The sequence below is a fragment of the Poecilia reticulata genome, linkage group LG2 (genome assembly GCF_000633615.1).
Source record: "Poecilia reticulata strain Guanapo linkage group LG2, Guppy_female_1.0+MT, whole genome shotgun sequence".
In the NCBI taxonomy this organism is placed as follows: Eukaryota; Metazoa; Chordata; class Actinopteri; order Cyprinodontiformes; family Poeciliidae; genus Poecilia; species Poecilia reticulata.
Genome location: NC_024332.1, coordinates 5,187,475 through 5,204,369, shown reverse-complemented (window position 1 = coordinate 5,204,369; position 16,895 = coordinate 5,187,475). Strand labels below are relative to the sequence as shown.

The 16,895-nt window shown below is 38.8% G+C and overlaps 2 protein-coding genes across 4 annotated transcripts in view; one reads left to right on the top strand and one right to left on the bottom strand.

Moving 5' to 3' along the window:
• harbi1 (harbinger transposase derived 1) overlaps positions 1–1,159 on the top strand; it is a 5,749-nt gene extending 4,590 nt beyond the window's left edge. The window contains exon 8 of one of the 2 annotated variants that reach the window (XM_008426606.1): positions 69–1,159. The gene's annotated coding sequence lies outside the window, so the exon portion shown is untranslated. The other variant, XM_008426597.1, reaches the window with a different exon arrangement.
• A 171-nt stretch (positions 1,160–1,330) lies between these two features.
• The window catches only part of creb3l1 (cAMP responsive element binding protein 3-like 1), a 30,365-nt gene continuing 14,800 nt past the window's right edge, over positions 1,331–16,895 (bottom strand). For both annotated transcript variants that reach the window (XM_008426617.2, XM_008426625.2), the window contains 10 exons: positions 11,811–11,965; positions 11,616–11,697; positions 11,031–11,224; positions 10,570–10,716; positions 9,699–9,757; positions 7,760–7,828; positions 5,341–5,443; positions 4,926–5,085; positions 2,785–2,953; positions 1,331–2,698 (listed from right to left, as the gene is read on the bottom strand). In XM_008426617.2, the coding sequence (XP_008424839.1) occupies positions 2,662–2,698; positions 2,785–2,953; positions 4,926–5,085; positions 5,341–5,443; positions 7,760–7,828; positions 9,699–9,757; positions 10,570–10,716; positions 11,031–11,224; positions 11,616–11,697; positions 11,811–11,965 (1,175 nt within the window). In that variant the 3' untranslated portion in view covers positions 1,331–2,661. The remainder of the gene's footprint in view (positions 2,699–2,784; positions 2,954–4,925; positions 5,086–5,340; positions 5,444–7,759; positions 7,829–9,698; positions 9,758–10,569; positions 10,717–11,030; positions 11,225–11,615; positions 11,698–11,810; positions 11,966–16,895) is intronic.

The window sequence follows — 16,895 nt, the reverse complement described above, 5'->3', positions numbered from 1 at the left end:
TGGATGGATGGATGGATGGATGGATGGATGGATGGATGGATGGATGGATGGATGGATGGATGGATGGATGGATGGATGGATGGATGGATGGATCTCTCTCCATCCCTTTATGTTAGACACAGGGAGGAATGAAGTCCACAGACACTGAGTTGCTGATGCAGATTTTTAATATTTTGCTCATTTCTACTCTACTGACTACTACTATGATAACATAGATATATATATATATATGTATATATATATGGAGGAACATGCAGGACGCTATACAACAAACAGAGACAACACATCCAAACACATTTCAAACAGCCTGGCGCCCCCTAGAGGCTCCTGACTGCTTTCTCAGGACATTCAGGTAACCTTGCAATAATCAATCGCCTCCTGGACTAATCAAACTGTGTGTAGTTGCCGTGTCATCTCAGTTAATTACAAATTGACCCCCCCGCCCCTCAATCATCATTTCTTTCATTTTGATGCCCCTCACCCCCTTTTGTTTTCTTCCCCACATGATGTTCCACAGGCTAAAATCTGGGATTATGACAGTACAAAAACAAGGCCCACTATTTACAACAACTACGCTGGAAGTTGTTATTAATTATGTACATTTGGTATTTGGTCCCAGACGAATAAGAGAGAGAGAGAGAGAAAGAGAGAGAGTGGATCTGGCTGCAGTCACATAATGCATTTCTGTTCTCTACCGATGACAAAATGGAGACAAAATCAATTAACTAAATGGAAGAAARGAAAKGAGGAAACCCGTGATGAAGCGAAATGCGTTATACACAGCTTTTGGACTAAAATGACTTGTTTGGGGTTTTCAGAACAGCATTGTGTTACAGATAGTGGTGAKGAAATCTTCAGATTTCATTATAGTGTTCAATCAAACTGAAACTAGTGGTGCTTTTTCTCCTGCAATGCTTCATCAATATTTACACACTTTCTACAAGCAATCAATAAATACAACAAATACTGCTGCTGCATGATAATTGGTGATCTATTTTTCTTTTTCCTTTTTTTTCTTTTTTTTTTCTTTACATTTTTTTTATTTGTGGCCAAGAAATAGAAGTTAGAAATGTAGAAAATAATCTTTTTTTTTTATTATTCTGAAGCACCCAATTCATGCGACAGCAGTTTTACGCCAYGAAACTTCACCTCTTCTGAAATGCCAAATCATCTCCTTTTTTATTTTGCATAAAATAAATATGCTAATTTTTCAATGCTCGTAATATATTAGAAGTTTTCTTTTTGTGTTTTTGTTATTATTTAAAAAACAATAAGATAAACTAACTTAAAAAAAATCAGTACATGTATTTTTTTTCCCGCATAAATTAAATATGCTTTTTTTTTTGATGCTGCAAATATATTACATATACAATTTATATTTTCCAAAAAACAAAAAAAAACTTTGACGTGATGCTTCCTACCCTCAGAACGGCCCCCGCTTTATGAAAGAAAAGAACACACCTCCCGAGAAATACCAAAATCTAAGAAAAAATTAGACATTTGGTCAGAATTAGAAGTAAAAAAAAATGCTTATTAAATGATAGAGTTGCAGAAATAACCTATAATTTGTGTTTTATTTTGAAAATCAAAAAAAGTGCTAGGACCTTTTAATAAATGCATGCTACAGTTCTCCACACTTACTGGCTGGCACCTCTGGTAGACGTGTAAAAAAGCCTTAAAATAAATAAATGTTATTAKTCAGAAAAAAATCCCAAATTTTATTTTTCAGTCCATTTCAACTTTTTTAAGATGWTCTACATGTAAAATAATGTTTTATTTAATAATCCTGGGCTTCCTGTTACTTTGGGGTATGAATAAATATGACATGATGGAGTGGCTAGTTTCCCTTAGATACTTCAAAATGAGAAAGACAAGAGAACATGCCACATGGGAAGGCAAACTAGGGTTGCCATGCAGCTACTTATTTTAAGGCATTTTACACATCTTTATCACAGATAGTTATATTTTGCATCGTGTGTGCGGTCAAATGGGCCATACTGGACCGCAGAACAAGGAAGGCACTTTAAAATAGTACTGCTTCAATATCTGAAGCATTAGGTAAATAAACCTGGTTCCTTCTAGACTTTAGCGGATTTTTCTGTTTGTTTTATTATTTATTATTTCAAAATCATCTTTTTCGAGTTGAAATTTGAAAGCATATTTTGCAGCTTTGTAATACTGGCTACTAGTAATTTTAAAAATCAAGCATCGACTCATTCTAAGCGAACAATGAACCCTTTCTTATTAGGTGATTCTTCTTAAAAATGGGATTTTGAGACTTATGTTTTTTAACTGAATGTTTTAGTATAAAAAAAACATCAAATCAGATAGTAAAGATTGACCAAGACAACTATGTGCTGGCCTATCATATAAAATAATAATGTGCCAAAATGTGGAGAAGTACTTTTGCACGGCATTGTGCAGGCAAACTGATTCAGTGAAATGAGTTKCTTACTTTAAATTAGACTTGTAGTGCATTAAAACAACAATAAAGTTGATGTTTACATCCAGAGTGTTCAAGTACAACAGAAAGATGAAGGGTGCTTGACGTGGGTGATGAAGCTGGGCTGATTTGTAGCCGGAGCGATGTGGGAACAGGAGGACGGTCGCTGGTTTGGAACCAGCGGGCGGAGCGCTTCGAGCAGGAAGAGGATGTAAGAGTCAGAAAACCTCCGAGACTCCGCCTGGTTTGGTTTCTCTGAGGAGACGGAAGGGGAAGAAGTAGTTTAAGACCCGACATGGAGCCTGTGTGGAATCACTGCAGCTTTCGGGATTCGTTTGTACCTTTGGTCTAATTTGGGCCCGGTTGTCTGGTTGCTGTGGGCGTCGGCTGTATGCCGACGGGTCTGAATGTGAGAGTGGATSTCTGACTGGAGCCCCTCTCCTTCTGACGGTACCAAACTCTCCTCCAGGGGAGTCTGTTCATCGTAGAAGAGCAGGCTGCGGGAGCGGACTGCGACACACAAACACACTGGAGTTCAATCTGAGGGTTACCTTTGACCTCTAAAACATCCGTATATAGCTGATAACCTCATTATATTTCCCATTTAAACCCTTATAATGTATTTTAATGGGTTTTATGTCATAGAGCAACACAAAGTATGCTGAATGGAAAAGGATATGCTTTTTTATTTACCCTGTTTTACTCCAATACCCATAAATAAAGTTTAGAAGAATATTAGGTTGTATAGAAGTATGATGGTGCAATGGCAAACGTTCTAAATGGCAATGGAAYGATAATAAATGTTAGGAATTAATCTGCTAATTGTAGGATCCTTTATAAGGCACATTGCTTGCAATGCAGTTTAATGCTTTTGGTCATAAGCACAAGTTTAGTTACCTTCTCTAAGATTCCAAAAAAAGGAGAAATCAAATTACAAATATTTTGTTAGCATTACAGTTTCAAAATGAAAAGTTCCATTAAATCTGTATTATAATGAAGAGGATTATGACTACTTAAAAAATAATTTTGACTTTTAGTCTTAAGTTTGACCCTTTAGGCATCTTTGTTTTTTATTTGTTTTGTTTTCCCGAAAAAGTCCGAATTGGGACAGTTTTCTTAAGAATTAAAAAAAACGTCAGAATTCTGAGAAAAAGCATTTCAGAATTGGGACTTTAATACCAAAATTATAACATTTTTGGAAAACAAATCAGAATTCTAARATTAAACTAAATTCTTTTTTATTCTTTGTCACCGCTCCTAAAACRCTTCCATAGCATTCGCTTACAACGCTTTTAAAAATTTCCTTTTTCTAATAGTCCCTTAAACGCATCATCTCAGGTGAGTCGAAACAGACGTGAAGGAGAAAGCTGTAAAGGTAAAGCGGAGAATTGTCAACCTCCAAATAGCACAGAGTAATGCATATATACATGTATAAATGTATAAATGTGTGWGTTTTAGACTTTATATTCGGCCAAGGAAGGTGTTTTGTCCTCKCTCAACTCAGAAGAAACGATACTTCAGCCTCCAGCAGCCGCCTAGCAGCTAATGATAAGGTAGCTTCCAGTTTCTCTGTTGAATTTGTTGCTAGCTTGTGCTGTGAGTATTCGCTGAGGGTCTAATTCTAATTAGGAAATTAGAATTGCTTTCCTAATTAATATAAGCTATAAAATAAACAGAAGTCCTATTTTTCGCCAACATTGTCAATTGGCGAAAACACTGAGCCAACTTCCTTTAGACCTTCAAAATAAGACCGTTTGGGATGTATAGCTCGTTCTTAAATTAAAGAAGCATATTTTCTTTAAAAGTAGTTAATTTAAATGCTTATAAATCATCACAGTATGAATGTTTTTTTCATACTTGCTCTTCCACGACATAAAATATAATACAGTAGTAATTCTGAGTTGCCTGTGGTCCAGGAAGTCCTTGTTTGCTTTAATTAAACTTCTACAAAACTTTAATCACTAAATTATTCTTTAACTATTTACAATTGGTAGAAATAAGTGAATATGTGGTGTGTAATCTGAGAGTACTTCAATTACATTTATTTAAAAGAGTAATTATCGTGTAATTATCGTGTCTTAATATTTTAAAAGTGTCAACGTTTGGGGGAGGTTCGTTTGTTTTATTAGGTTGTGGGCCTTGTGTTGGATTGTAATGTAACCTTTGCTCCAAAGGTCACAATCAAATATCACAAACTGGTACTTATGATAATATTTGCCATCCTGTAACCATAGCAACCATTAGAGACTTTCTACATGCCAACCAGCTGATGGGACTCAAACCACGGAAAARCCTTTTTTGTACAATCATCGCAAACATAAATGTGGAATTTGCTAAATGCTGTTGGGACTTTTAACTGGATGTAGAAAAGCRGCTTAATGTTCGGTAGAGACGCTATTATGCTTTGGGAGTTTATCTTGGTAAACTAGTGGCCTCTGGCAGGACCGTAGACTGAAACGGTTGAGCATGTTTATCTACCTACCCTGACTGGTCGTGTAGAGGTCCGCCGATGGTGAAGGAAGAGAAGAAGGTGAGGAGTGAGAGGATGATGAGGATAAAGAGGAGGAGTGAGAGAAAAAAGACAGAGGAGAGACACAAGGGGAGAAGGAGCCCAACACCAGGACGAAACACAGCGCCATCATCTGCGTAGAAACAGAACCAAAACCCCTWSATTAACAAATAATGAGTAAAACTTGATCAGACCTGACTCTATTTCCAACCAAATTATTTGCTAACTAGTGTAGTGCTTTWCYCTGTMSMARRWWMMAWTRASRWKRRKWWTTWWYCCCYTTYCMAMYTYYTTTKKTTTTKSYTTTTTWWKWAWTKSYYSKTTTWWYYGAGGAAGACAACCCGAAGATAACACTTGTTAAACACTTGTTAGCAGCAATAACATTTACCATGAGGCACGTTCCTGTTTGAGTTGAGGCCATTTTACATGAACGGGGGATGACTTTCCCTGAAATCAGAGACTGAAGCTTCTGCAGCTGCTGTAGAAGAGACCTGGGCATAAAACAGACAAAAAAGGGATATAAACAWGTAGAAAGAAAKGAAAATTTACACAGAAAGTTATACTTTTTATTTTAAGCTAAAGGACATGAGAGCATGAATCTGGAGAGCAGGGCTCTGATGGTGTCAATCATCCTCAGCTGTGAGGACGCACTCCAACCACTAGGTGGAGACAGAGAACCGGATTATGAGACTTTAAATACATTTAAAAAAAAAAGAAAATCAAAGCACTCACTCAGGTGTAAAATTGAAACAATGAGACAAAATGTAAAACATTTTCATATTGTCAGCTGTAACATGCAGCTCAAATTATTTGAAGTCCTTTCATTGTGAGTTACAGCTAAAGTTATTGCTGCTCGAAGTAAATATCCACCACTATGGTGTAAATCTTTCTTTGGCAACCTCAAATTTTGGTTTACTTAGGTTGGTTTTAGCTCTCGGTGCTACGCTGAACCACACGTTTCCTGAACTTTTCTCGATCTTTTCCCAGTCCTAGACACAAACAATAACTTTCATTTTTGATTCATAGAGAAATCGCCACATTCTCTCTGTCGCTATTAAAGTGACAGCACCCAGAGTTGATGTGCAGCACCAAAAGAAATTGCACATGGGAAGAAAATGACCACTAATGGGTGCATTGTGGGACGTTTTTAGCTTGAATCAGGTTTGCTCATTTAGACCCTCTTTTTAGAGCTGCACACTGTTTGGATTTTAATGAGAGTGAGCGTGCTGACTCATGTTTCCTCGCTTTGTGCCAGCTCATTGTTCCACCGTGTGGTTGTTAAACATATTCATCAGCGTGTATAGTGGGAAGAGGCGGCGGCTGTGGGGGGTACCTTCCATGATGAAAGCTGCTTTAATGACAGACTCGGCGCTCAGACAGACAGAGACAGACCCTCTACCTCCTCCACACCCACCCACCCAACTAACCACCCACTCCAGGATAAAAGTAGACTGGTTTCATATCGTTATAATAACAGAGGACACAGCAGAGGCTGGTTTAGCACATCTGAGCTCAATTTGAGTTTATACTCTTTTAAATCTTGCAGTCACACTCTCAATATAAAATCTGAAATGATCTACAACGCCCTGATTCCTRCTACATGAACCTATCTGATTCATTCRAAGTGTCTGAGAACCTTCAGTGAGTAAGCCATGAAAACGAGCCCTATTTCTTTGAAAAGCAAAGTAAATGTGCAGAGAYATTTGCTGAACCAGGAAATGTCTATAAGCCGCCACCAGATGCAGTGAAGAGGAGGTTAAAAAGAATCTCCAGAGCTCAAATTTCTAGACTTGAAGTGAAAAGTATCTCCACCTAGTCCCCTTAAAAATAATTAGATTCTATCTACATGTTAACGGATTGTTTTGGAAGTATAGGAAAAAAAACTTTTTCAGTCCCACTATCAAAAACGTAAATGTTGGGTTTGCTAAACTCTACTGAGACGGTAATTAAGGTTTTCTGCAGGATTGACTACCTCACATTATGAATGACATTTAAGATCTGTATCACGACAGAAATGAAGAGGAAATTGCATATTTATAAAATGCACTGAAAATATTTGTAAGCATGGAAAACTATTGAAGAAGTAATGGTAGTCCTTGTGAGATTAACTGTAGCTACGTTGTCCAGGTACCCAGCAATAAATTTGCACTTACCCATACAGAGGCAAAAACACAAGCAAGCTAAGCTAAGCTAGCTATTAGCAGATAATTACCGCTCACCCAAACTGCTTAAAATGTCCACAGAACATTTCAAGGTTCTTTGGACGCACTGTAATTGGAATTGGGCTTTAATCAGACGAGACCAAACTTGATATTTACAGCAACAAGCATTTGCACAAAACACAGGATGATTATGCAGAAAAGCTTAGAGGAAGTCTGATACTGTGGGAAACCTTAACCCCCAACTTTATGAATATTTTACCCTTCTCTCATCATATTTTACCCTTCACTTTGACCGTTTGTCGTCAAAAGTGTCCTCTTTTGTTCTTATTTTGTTACCAAATTTTCTTGTTATCCTCGTATTTGTTTTCTGTGTTCCTCTGGAATATGCTGTATTGTGCTGTACTTCCAGGATTCTTTCACCGTCATAAACGTGACAAACACAGTGTACCCACTGAGCGAGGTATAGTTGTTGTATCCCTACAGCAAAACATCATCCAGGTCTTGTTTTATCTGCCACTCAGTCGCTGATGGTAATCCAAACATCATTACATAAATGGATAACCCACATCACAGTTGTTTGGAGCACACAGACACCTCTTGATAAGTTACGGTAATATCTGCAAGCCAAAGTGTGTAAAAGCTCACCTGTTGGCAGTCTCCAGATTTTCTACTTTTCTCCACAGGTCGCTGTTTTCTGACGTGTAATTCTCCACCCTGATGGACACACAGACAGATTATTGTAATATCTCTGCACGTGTATTTTGTTTGGTGTCGCCCTAAAAGATACAATCATTTATTAGCGCTGCAGTTATCCTAAAAGGTGAACAAAATTCACTGCAAGACTTGCAATAAGCAGTAATAAAGTGTAAATTAGAACTTTTGAATGAATACATGAATAATTCTGCGAATACTTGAGTACAAACAAATGCAACATGTGAAAACAGCACAGAAATAAGCCTAATTCCAACAGCACTTAGTTCTGTATTTCGTTGCACATTATAACATTTCATTCACTGCACTTTGTTTATTTCCTCGCTTCAATCCCTGCTAAATTGGTTCCCTTGATCGATAAATTACAGTTCTCTTGTGTATGCGTGACAGTTTTTCTAACAAAATTATCAGAGAACGCAGAACTTTTTATAAATGTTTCTGTGAAATAGTCTTAATATTTGTCATATCTGACATTGCAGTTACAATAAACATACATTTGCTTAATAGAAACATATTTGTTCATCCCAATGCTTATAAGAATAATAGAAACATAAAAAATATTCTGCTATAGTACATTAAAAACATTTTTGAGAATAATCGTGACTAAATAGTTTAATCGACAAACCTAAAAAAAAAACCTTTATTTTGTGGTTTTCAGTTTGAAAAATTCTTTGGATTATTGGCCTTATGTCATATTCTAATATCTGAACTGAATTCTGGAGTTTAAAAATATAATCGAACTGATATGCATTTGCAAATGGACATTAAAACGAACCTAAGCAAGTCTTGACAGACTCGTGAATCACTCCTCACTCCGTTTTTTCCTGATCGCCTCTTTGCTGTGATCTCATCCTAATCCTATTGATCAGAATTATCAACCTATCATCTTCATCTCTAATCCTGATCCACCGTGCCTGGTTTGACTCATTCGCTCAGATTTCATCTGGTAATGGTCTTTTTTTTTTTATTCTAAAGAGCTCACAAAGAAGAAACTGTAATGTAGCAGGATAATAGAGTTGAACTGATTGAGTAAAGCGAAGCAGCGCTCTGATTCATACCACGTCTGCATTTATTCTGATGGGATTAATAAGACATTTTGCAACCATCTGCTTCAACTGTTCAGTGTTATTATTGTTCCATATTGTGATGAAGGGGTTATAAAAGCAAATCCATATTTTCAGTTATTTTCCATGACAGGAGATTGAGTGAGTCTGGGCCATGTGTTCAGCAGGTTACTGGAGTCTGGCCATCATCAGGACTGGCCAGAGTAAAGTACAACAAATTTGCATTGGGAAGTTCCAATTCATATTTTATCTTTTGTTAATGAATCACAAAGTTGATTAAACTACTCTGTGGGTATCAAAAAGTAACATTGTTGACCTAAAGAAAACCTGAGGTTGCCTGCAGTTTAGTCCGCTCACTCCGCTCCACTTTACAGCAGCTGGGAAAACCTCTAAATACAAAAGCTGGCTCCTGTCTGAGCAATCGCTGCCAAGTTCACTTAAGCATTACACAACTCACTCTCTCTTTGGTCAAGTTGGATTTCTTTTCCTCCCCCCCTCATCAAGATCAAGCAAATGCTTGTAAATATAAAAAGGCTCATGGGTGGAGTGAGCTGAGGGAAAACCTCGATATCTAAAGAAAGTGGCTTTTGGATTGAAGACAGAAGGAAAGGTTATGAATTCACTTCTCTGAAACCTCATTGGCTACAAAGACCTTTTCAGGATGTTTTTGGGTGTAAAATGCAAGAGGGCTGTCCTCACTTTTCTAGACAGCTATAGCGGATGATTTATAAGTTATGTAATTTAAGTAAGCTATAATGAGAAAAAGGAGGACTAAAAGGGAAAAAAATCATGGAAAAAGGAAGTCTTACTTCTTTTCCAGACATTCCACATACTCTTTCTTCTTTCTCCGACTCTCCTGAGCTGAAATCTAAACAAACACAGAGTATACTTTTAATCTTCTACCTCAGTTACAGCAGAGAAGCTATAAAAGTCTGAACAAAATGAAAGGTGTTGAGTCATGAGTCATCCCCACTCATCTATCTATCCCCTTATCTTGCCATTCATCACCAATCCCTGTTTCCTTTTATCCCTCACAACTTCCCTTTTTGTTCCCCTCATCCAACATTACCACATATTTTTATTATCAACCTTAATCCACCTTCCATTTAGCTACTCATCCCACTCATCCTCCATTACCTTGTAATCTGTCATTCTTATTTTCCATCCCTTTTTATCCTTTACTACCTTCTCCCCACATACTTTTCATCCGTCACAACTACCCTTTTTTTATCTATTTAACTTTTTTTTATTAGAGTATTTTTTTTCTTTTTATTCCCGTCATACTCGATGACATTTATTACTCCCCCAATTTTCATCATTCTTTATCTGCAACCCACTCATCCAACTATTCAACTCAGTCCCACTCATTCTTCTTGTCCCACTTTTCTACACATTTTATTTATTACACATTCCATTCTCCTTTTCCCCAATTCTCATTTGTAATCCTCTCATTACAACTTCTCTTCATCCCACTCATCCCTCACTTCTAATGTTTGAGTTATCCTTCTTATCGTTCCCTACCGCTCCATTTTATCCCACTCCTCCCCCTCCTCTTCTACACCCCACTCATGTTCCTCTTACTGGGATATCCTAGTCATTCTGCTCGTCCAACACTTCCACAAATTTCTATCCCACCCATCCTTCTGCTCACTCAGCACCAAAATGCAGATTTCACCTCACCTTGTTTTTAATCTTCCGTCGAACTCTCTTCAGTGCTTTCTCCTCGCTCTTGGTGAGGGGGAGTTTGTTTGGCACAGGGTAACCCTCTGCTACCAGGGTCCTCTTCTCTTCCTCTGTCAGCATGAGGGGTCCTGAGCCCTGCAGCTTCTGCACAATGACACCAAGAAAGATAGTAAACATTTCAAAAGCGAATGTTCCTTTACATATTTAGGGCAATCCAAATTCCAACCTTTATTCCAGCTTCACTCATGGTGAAGAACGTCTGCTGGCATTAAATCACTACATATGTTTTATTAGATCTTAGAAATTCAGCCCGGTGAGCTGGACAATAGACAGACAGACTTATTGAGCACGCTCCATACTGGCAGAAACCCAGAAGCGAATCTCGACCCGATGTTGTGGCTCTTCATCTAGACAACGACGGAGACGTAACAGGGCGCAGACGATGCGACTGAACTCACATGTGGTGCCGTGAGGAGAGGTGAGGAGGAAATGGCTGTCGAGGAAGAGGAGGAAGACCCACGACCTCCTGGCCTCTGTTGTGGCTGGGGCGAGGACGGTGGGAGAGGGAGGTGTGGGGAGGACGGCGGTAGTGAGCCGTCACTGTCGCCATGGTTACTGCTGGGTGGGGTGGGCGGGAGCTGGAGAGCGTCATCTAAAAGAGAGGAAAGGGTTGCATGAGTGCTTCTGCTTGGGGGATGACTAATCATGGGAGATTTATTAATTTTAAAGGTGGGCAGAAGACAAACACGATGTGCAGTCTGAGGTTTTCTGTTTTGGATGTCTGCGGCTGTTTTTTATTTTATTTTTTTGGTAGAAGTTATTCTCTTCAGACCCCCTCACCAACAACCAAGAACTGATTTCTGATTGTTGTCATGGAAATGATGTTGCGTGCATTTGCCTATTTAAAGTCCCGCTTCACCGATTTTGTTGAAGTTATTTAATTCTAGCCTGGTTTAACGTCACACAAGGATGAGGAAAAAGGTTGTCTGTTTATAAAGTGTGTAAGCATCTAGTTTTATCTATATTAGAGTTGTTCTGAGTACCGTTGGGCAGGCTGAGATACTGTCCATTTTCTCTGGGTTCGTCCTTTATAGCTACTGGCTTCACATCATCTAGACGGCGCTCCTAGAGGAAACACAAACACACAAGAGTAGCAAAAAGCACTTATGAACATTTTAAACAAAGAAATATTTTCATTTTATATAGTGGCAGAAAATGTTGACCAGATGGATGCTTACAGTGCGTTTCCACGGTGACCCTGTGCGGGGAGGGGCAGGGCTTAATATGAGAGCTGGGCTTTCGAGAGGCTGAGGATCTAACCTTTGGCCGATCTCAGGCTCCTCCTGTTTCACCAGGATGGAGGACAGGTCCTGGCTGAAGTTCCAGTCAAATTCTGGAGAAAACACAAGGAAATAGCAGATTTTTTATGACAAATTTATAGTTTGATATGTAGTTTAGAGCTGCTCAAGTCTTAAATTACCTTGAAGGTTTTAACCTCACTTTCACCCCAGAAAATTGTCCTGTCCCTCCAATATGGTAAATTGAAATTCTACAAGGAATCTAGGCAAAGATAGTCACATTTCCCCTTAGCAAGGCTTTGCTGTAGGTCTGCCAATGGGAAATAACAAGCAGCTTTTAAATCTTGCTTTGGGAGCGCTTCCCCAGAATATTCTAGCACTTCCTGTCGGGGCTGCTTATTACAGACTGCTGGACAACATTGCTTTGGCAACTGTGGTGCATAATTTGTTTCTCGTGAAGGAGTATTGACCCTGAAATAAAAGATGGGCTGAACCAGCAACTCATCTTCATTATCCTTCATGGGAAAAAGAAACAGTTGCCGCCTTTAAACACTGTAGAAAATATGCATAATCGAGTGAACCAACTATAAGGTTACAGTGCAGTTCAGGCAAAGGCCACCAAAGCTGTGAGTATAATGCTAAGGAGACTCTCACAGGTACTTCACTGTTTAGTCTACTCCACATAGCAAGAGGTATTTCAGTGTTGGTGTTGGTCCTTTCCATCACTCCAGAGACATCCAATCTCCCAAGGAGCCAAAACTGAAAGGGGAAGAGGCTAATTGTGGCAAAATCCCACAGCTGCCACCTAAACGAGAGCATCCAGCAAACACCAAAGGGATGTAGGAAAGTCGATGCAGAAAGAGAAACTGTAATGAGCTATGAGAAAATAACCAGGATAGCTTCAAAGTACCACAAGATGCTCTCAGATTGGTTATGTGCAGAGTTTTATGGACAGCCAATTTTCCAACTTATATAATCTGTCTCTGTTATCACAGGACTATAAGGAGGTTTAGCATGCAAGTTAAAAGATTTGAAGGTCTCTTCCATTGTAACTATCCTTTAAAGAGATTATACTAAAATTACTTCTCCAGCTTTTTCACACTTTGAGCATAATAAGGTGAACCTTATCCCAGTCACGAGTCTTTAGCTGCATCAACAGTTATTTTGTTTTAGCATTACCCTGTATTTATTATGCAAATTGACCATAATAAATATGGTACATTTTTATTATGGTCATATTGCTGACATATTAAGGAGTTGCAGACGTTCTTTTACTACGTAAAAGAAAACTTATGACGGTTGGTTTGTTTTAAAAAGAAAAGAAAAGTGTAATACTGTCGATCGTCTTTGTGTTGTGCAACAAAAAAAATACATGATACAAATGAAATAAATTGAGTAGAATTTATAAATGATGTTTTTCATGATTGTTTCATCATAAAAAAAAGACTTTGGATTTCAAATTCAAGTAGGCTGCTTTATTTTGGGGCTTTTGTTGGGGCGGGTCATTTTTGACCCGTAGGACAAAGGGAGTAAACAGAATGTTAGGATCGCACGAGGGTTAAGACTTTTTGTTGGCCTTTCACATAAAATCTGAATACCTTTTTTGTTTTAATGTGACAGGATTAGGAAAAGTTGCATGGCACTTTACAAAAGGGCACATAGTATCAACCACAAGGAAATTTAGTCATAAATGGCATCTGCCTTGAATCAAACCTCTTTAAAGGTGAGAGCCTCCAAAAGAATCTTGTTAGGAAAACAAGATAAAACATTTTAAACTTTGCCTTTAAAAGTGAAACTGTGACATGAGTTGTAAAGAATGAAAAGTGACTTCTGGTAGAAAGGGAGTAGTGTTTTATCCTTGTAACATTTAAGACACCAGGACAGATACTTTGATGTTTGTAACAGCACACGCACGCGCACACACACACACACACACACACACACACACACACACACACACACACACGCAGACAACAAACAGGCTCCCAAGGTGCAAGCAGTTCCTGAACGTCACGTTAATTGCCTCCTCGTTTCCTAGCAACATTTTGCTGGTAAAACACTGTCAAGTTTACAAGGTTTGTGTATACGCGTGCATGTGTGCGGCGTGCGTCAACGTTAACGCTGTCCATCACTACCGCAGGGATCAGCGATGTGAGGATCCATCTTAAAAATGAGTCCCTGTGGATACTTCCTGCTGACATGAAGTCAATAGCCACGAGCTCAGCGTTGCAATGTGTGGTGTCAGTATCAGAAAGGAACACTGTCCTCAAGCCTGCCAAAACAATAACTGGATTTCGGAGATGCATACTGGAAACAAGTGAAGGGTTTTATTACCATCAGCTGCATTAATTCCACATCTGTTGTTTATTTCAGGCAAAAACACTGAGAACATCAGGCTCAAATATGACAAGTCATGTACAGTTAAAATAAAAGCAACTCATCAGGTTCGTGGCGTTGTGTCCATAAACCCACTGGATCATGACTGAAGGGATTCTCTGAACGAAATGTTGAGTTAGTAGAATTGGTGCTCTGTCAGACATGTTATATGTCTCCTTGTAAGTGACGCCTAACCTACCAAGAACCATGAAGTCTGTGGTTTCTTTAGAGCCATTATATTGTCTTCACACAATGTATGTGAAGCTTATTGAATGCTGATGCTAATACTAAGAAAAACTCGATACCATTTTCATTTTTAATACATGTTTATAAAATGTTTTGAAGGCACCTGGTTCTTCTTAGTTAGAATTCTAATATGGCAACATTTTGACCTCATTAATTTGGTCAAAACCAATTAGTAGGGATAAAATTCAACCCTGTCTGAGATGCTAGTATTTACCAGATCCCTATGATAATTGTAGTGATAATAACTAAATCTTAATCTTAATTTGCTATTAAGCAAATAGCTTCTTTCAATTTGCTATAAAGGTAATACAATGGGAAGCAAAATAATTTCTGACATTCAGAGGAATTTCTCTTTTGGTGGTGGTGCACCACTACCTGCTGCCTGCGTGCTCTTTATCAGAGGCCGCCACAGAAGCCTTTGCTAATGAGGCCAGTCCTGCTGTTAGCCTCAGCCTTGTTAAGCTCTCTGCCCTTGTTAAGCCAGGGCCAGATTGGAAACTCACTATGACATTTTTAATGAGTACTAGAGGCTTCATGCAGAAGAAAACTCATTTTCCATGCAAGGCTTCCATTACACAACGAGAAGCAACTTCCATCACTAAGGTCAAGAAGTTGGATTAAAACAAAAAAGATTACTACTAGAGAAGGAAAAGATTGTATTTAAATAAACGCCTCCTGTTTCAGTAGTTCTGTCCAGTGTTGGGCGATTGTAAAAGTTGCTGCTGGTGATTAAAACTGCAGCTTAAACTTCCCTCTAACCAGTTTATGGGACTCCTTTGTAGGTACAAGAAGCTTTTTGTGCCGGTAAAAAGCTGAAAGCAAAGGTAAGAAAACTGTTAATAAGCAAAGCTCCAGGCAGTCATCACGGGGGGCTAATAGAGGAGAGGTGGTGACTTTGTTTGATCTCAGCTGGGAGACTGTAGTATTAAAACATTAGATGGATCAGCGCAATGGGAGCTCAGCGTCTCCTTGACTGGATGAGAGAAACGCCTGCTACGACTAAAGGCTGAGAGGAGAAAATAGCTATTAGAAAAAATAATCAATAATATAGGATATCACTGAGAAGAGGAATGCCACCAAACACACAATATTATATTGGTGAAAGGTCTTTCCATTTATCCATYCCATCTYTAAGAGGAAAACCCAAACAWCYATCAACCCTGTGATACTCCATCACTTTTTGGGGAATGCCAGGGTGTTTTAAGGGCAGAAGGGATATACAGTCTCTCCAGGATGGTTCTGGATCTATCCAGGGACCTCTTTCGACGAGGAGGTTAATCAAATGACCTTAACTACTTGCTTTTGATGTGGAAAAGCAATAACTCTTCTTCGAGCTTATCCAGAGCTTGAAGAAGCGCTCTGGATGAGCCTGGTAAACCTAGAGAGGAACYTCTTTCCAGCTGCGTATTTGCTTTTAGTTATGATAATGAACAAGACACCAAGATAGTTGAGCCACGTTTGTCTGATTGGGACCCATGACTTCAGACTCCTCTCCTAGCTGCTTCACACTTGGATSATATTCAGTGCATGCTGAGGGTCATGTTTTTCTGGTGGCATCATCAGGACATTTCTTGATGATGCCACCAGAAAAGCATGATTTGCAAAAAGTACCAGAAACCCTCCTCTCCACAACTACACCCTCAGATCWGCCATGATGAAGCCCAGTGCACATTAGGAACAAGCTTGACTTTATCCCTTGAATGTGGATACAACTTTTTTTCTTGCTTGGTCATTCAGAGTCTTTCTAGATTAATGCTGCTCATAGTAGTAGCATGTTGAAGCATTTCTGTCAGATTGGCTCCGATTTATTCTTTTTCTAGACTTTTGTTCATCATTTCTTTTGTTGAGGTGTTGATTTTGGATGTTGTGCCATTGGAAAGATTTTTKTTKTGTTATTTTTTATTTTATACAGTTGTTGTGATGCGCAACYGTAGTGTTTTTACAATTGGGAACATCTGATTAGCATATCAAAAGCTCAAATAATTCCTGACCTACAGCCCCAAATCCCAGATGAGCTGAAAAGGAGGACACATGGATCCAGAGAGATCATAATGGGTGGGATGTTGGCGAAGATGTTCCCCCTCTCCAACATCTTTCTGCCCGACTTTCTAACCATAGGACCAGACAGAGATTCTTATGTCTCTGAAGATACTTGAATGATATGAGTAATGACAACATTTAGTTTTCCTTTGGGATGAATAATGTATTATTGAATTGAAATGAACAAGGACTGAATAACCTTTAAAGTATCCCAGATACTCCATACTCCCCCATAATGCCTTGTCTGGGATAGGGTCATAATCCTTCTGCAGATCTACAAAACAGATGTGGACTGGACAACAAGTGCTATGACTCCCTCAGCAACTGGGTAAAGATCTGGATGCGTTTTCCATAAGCCACACG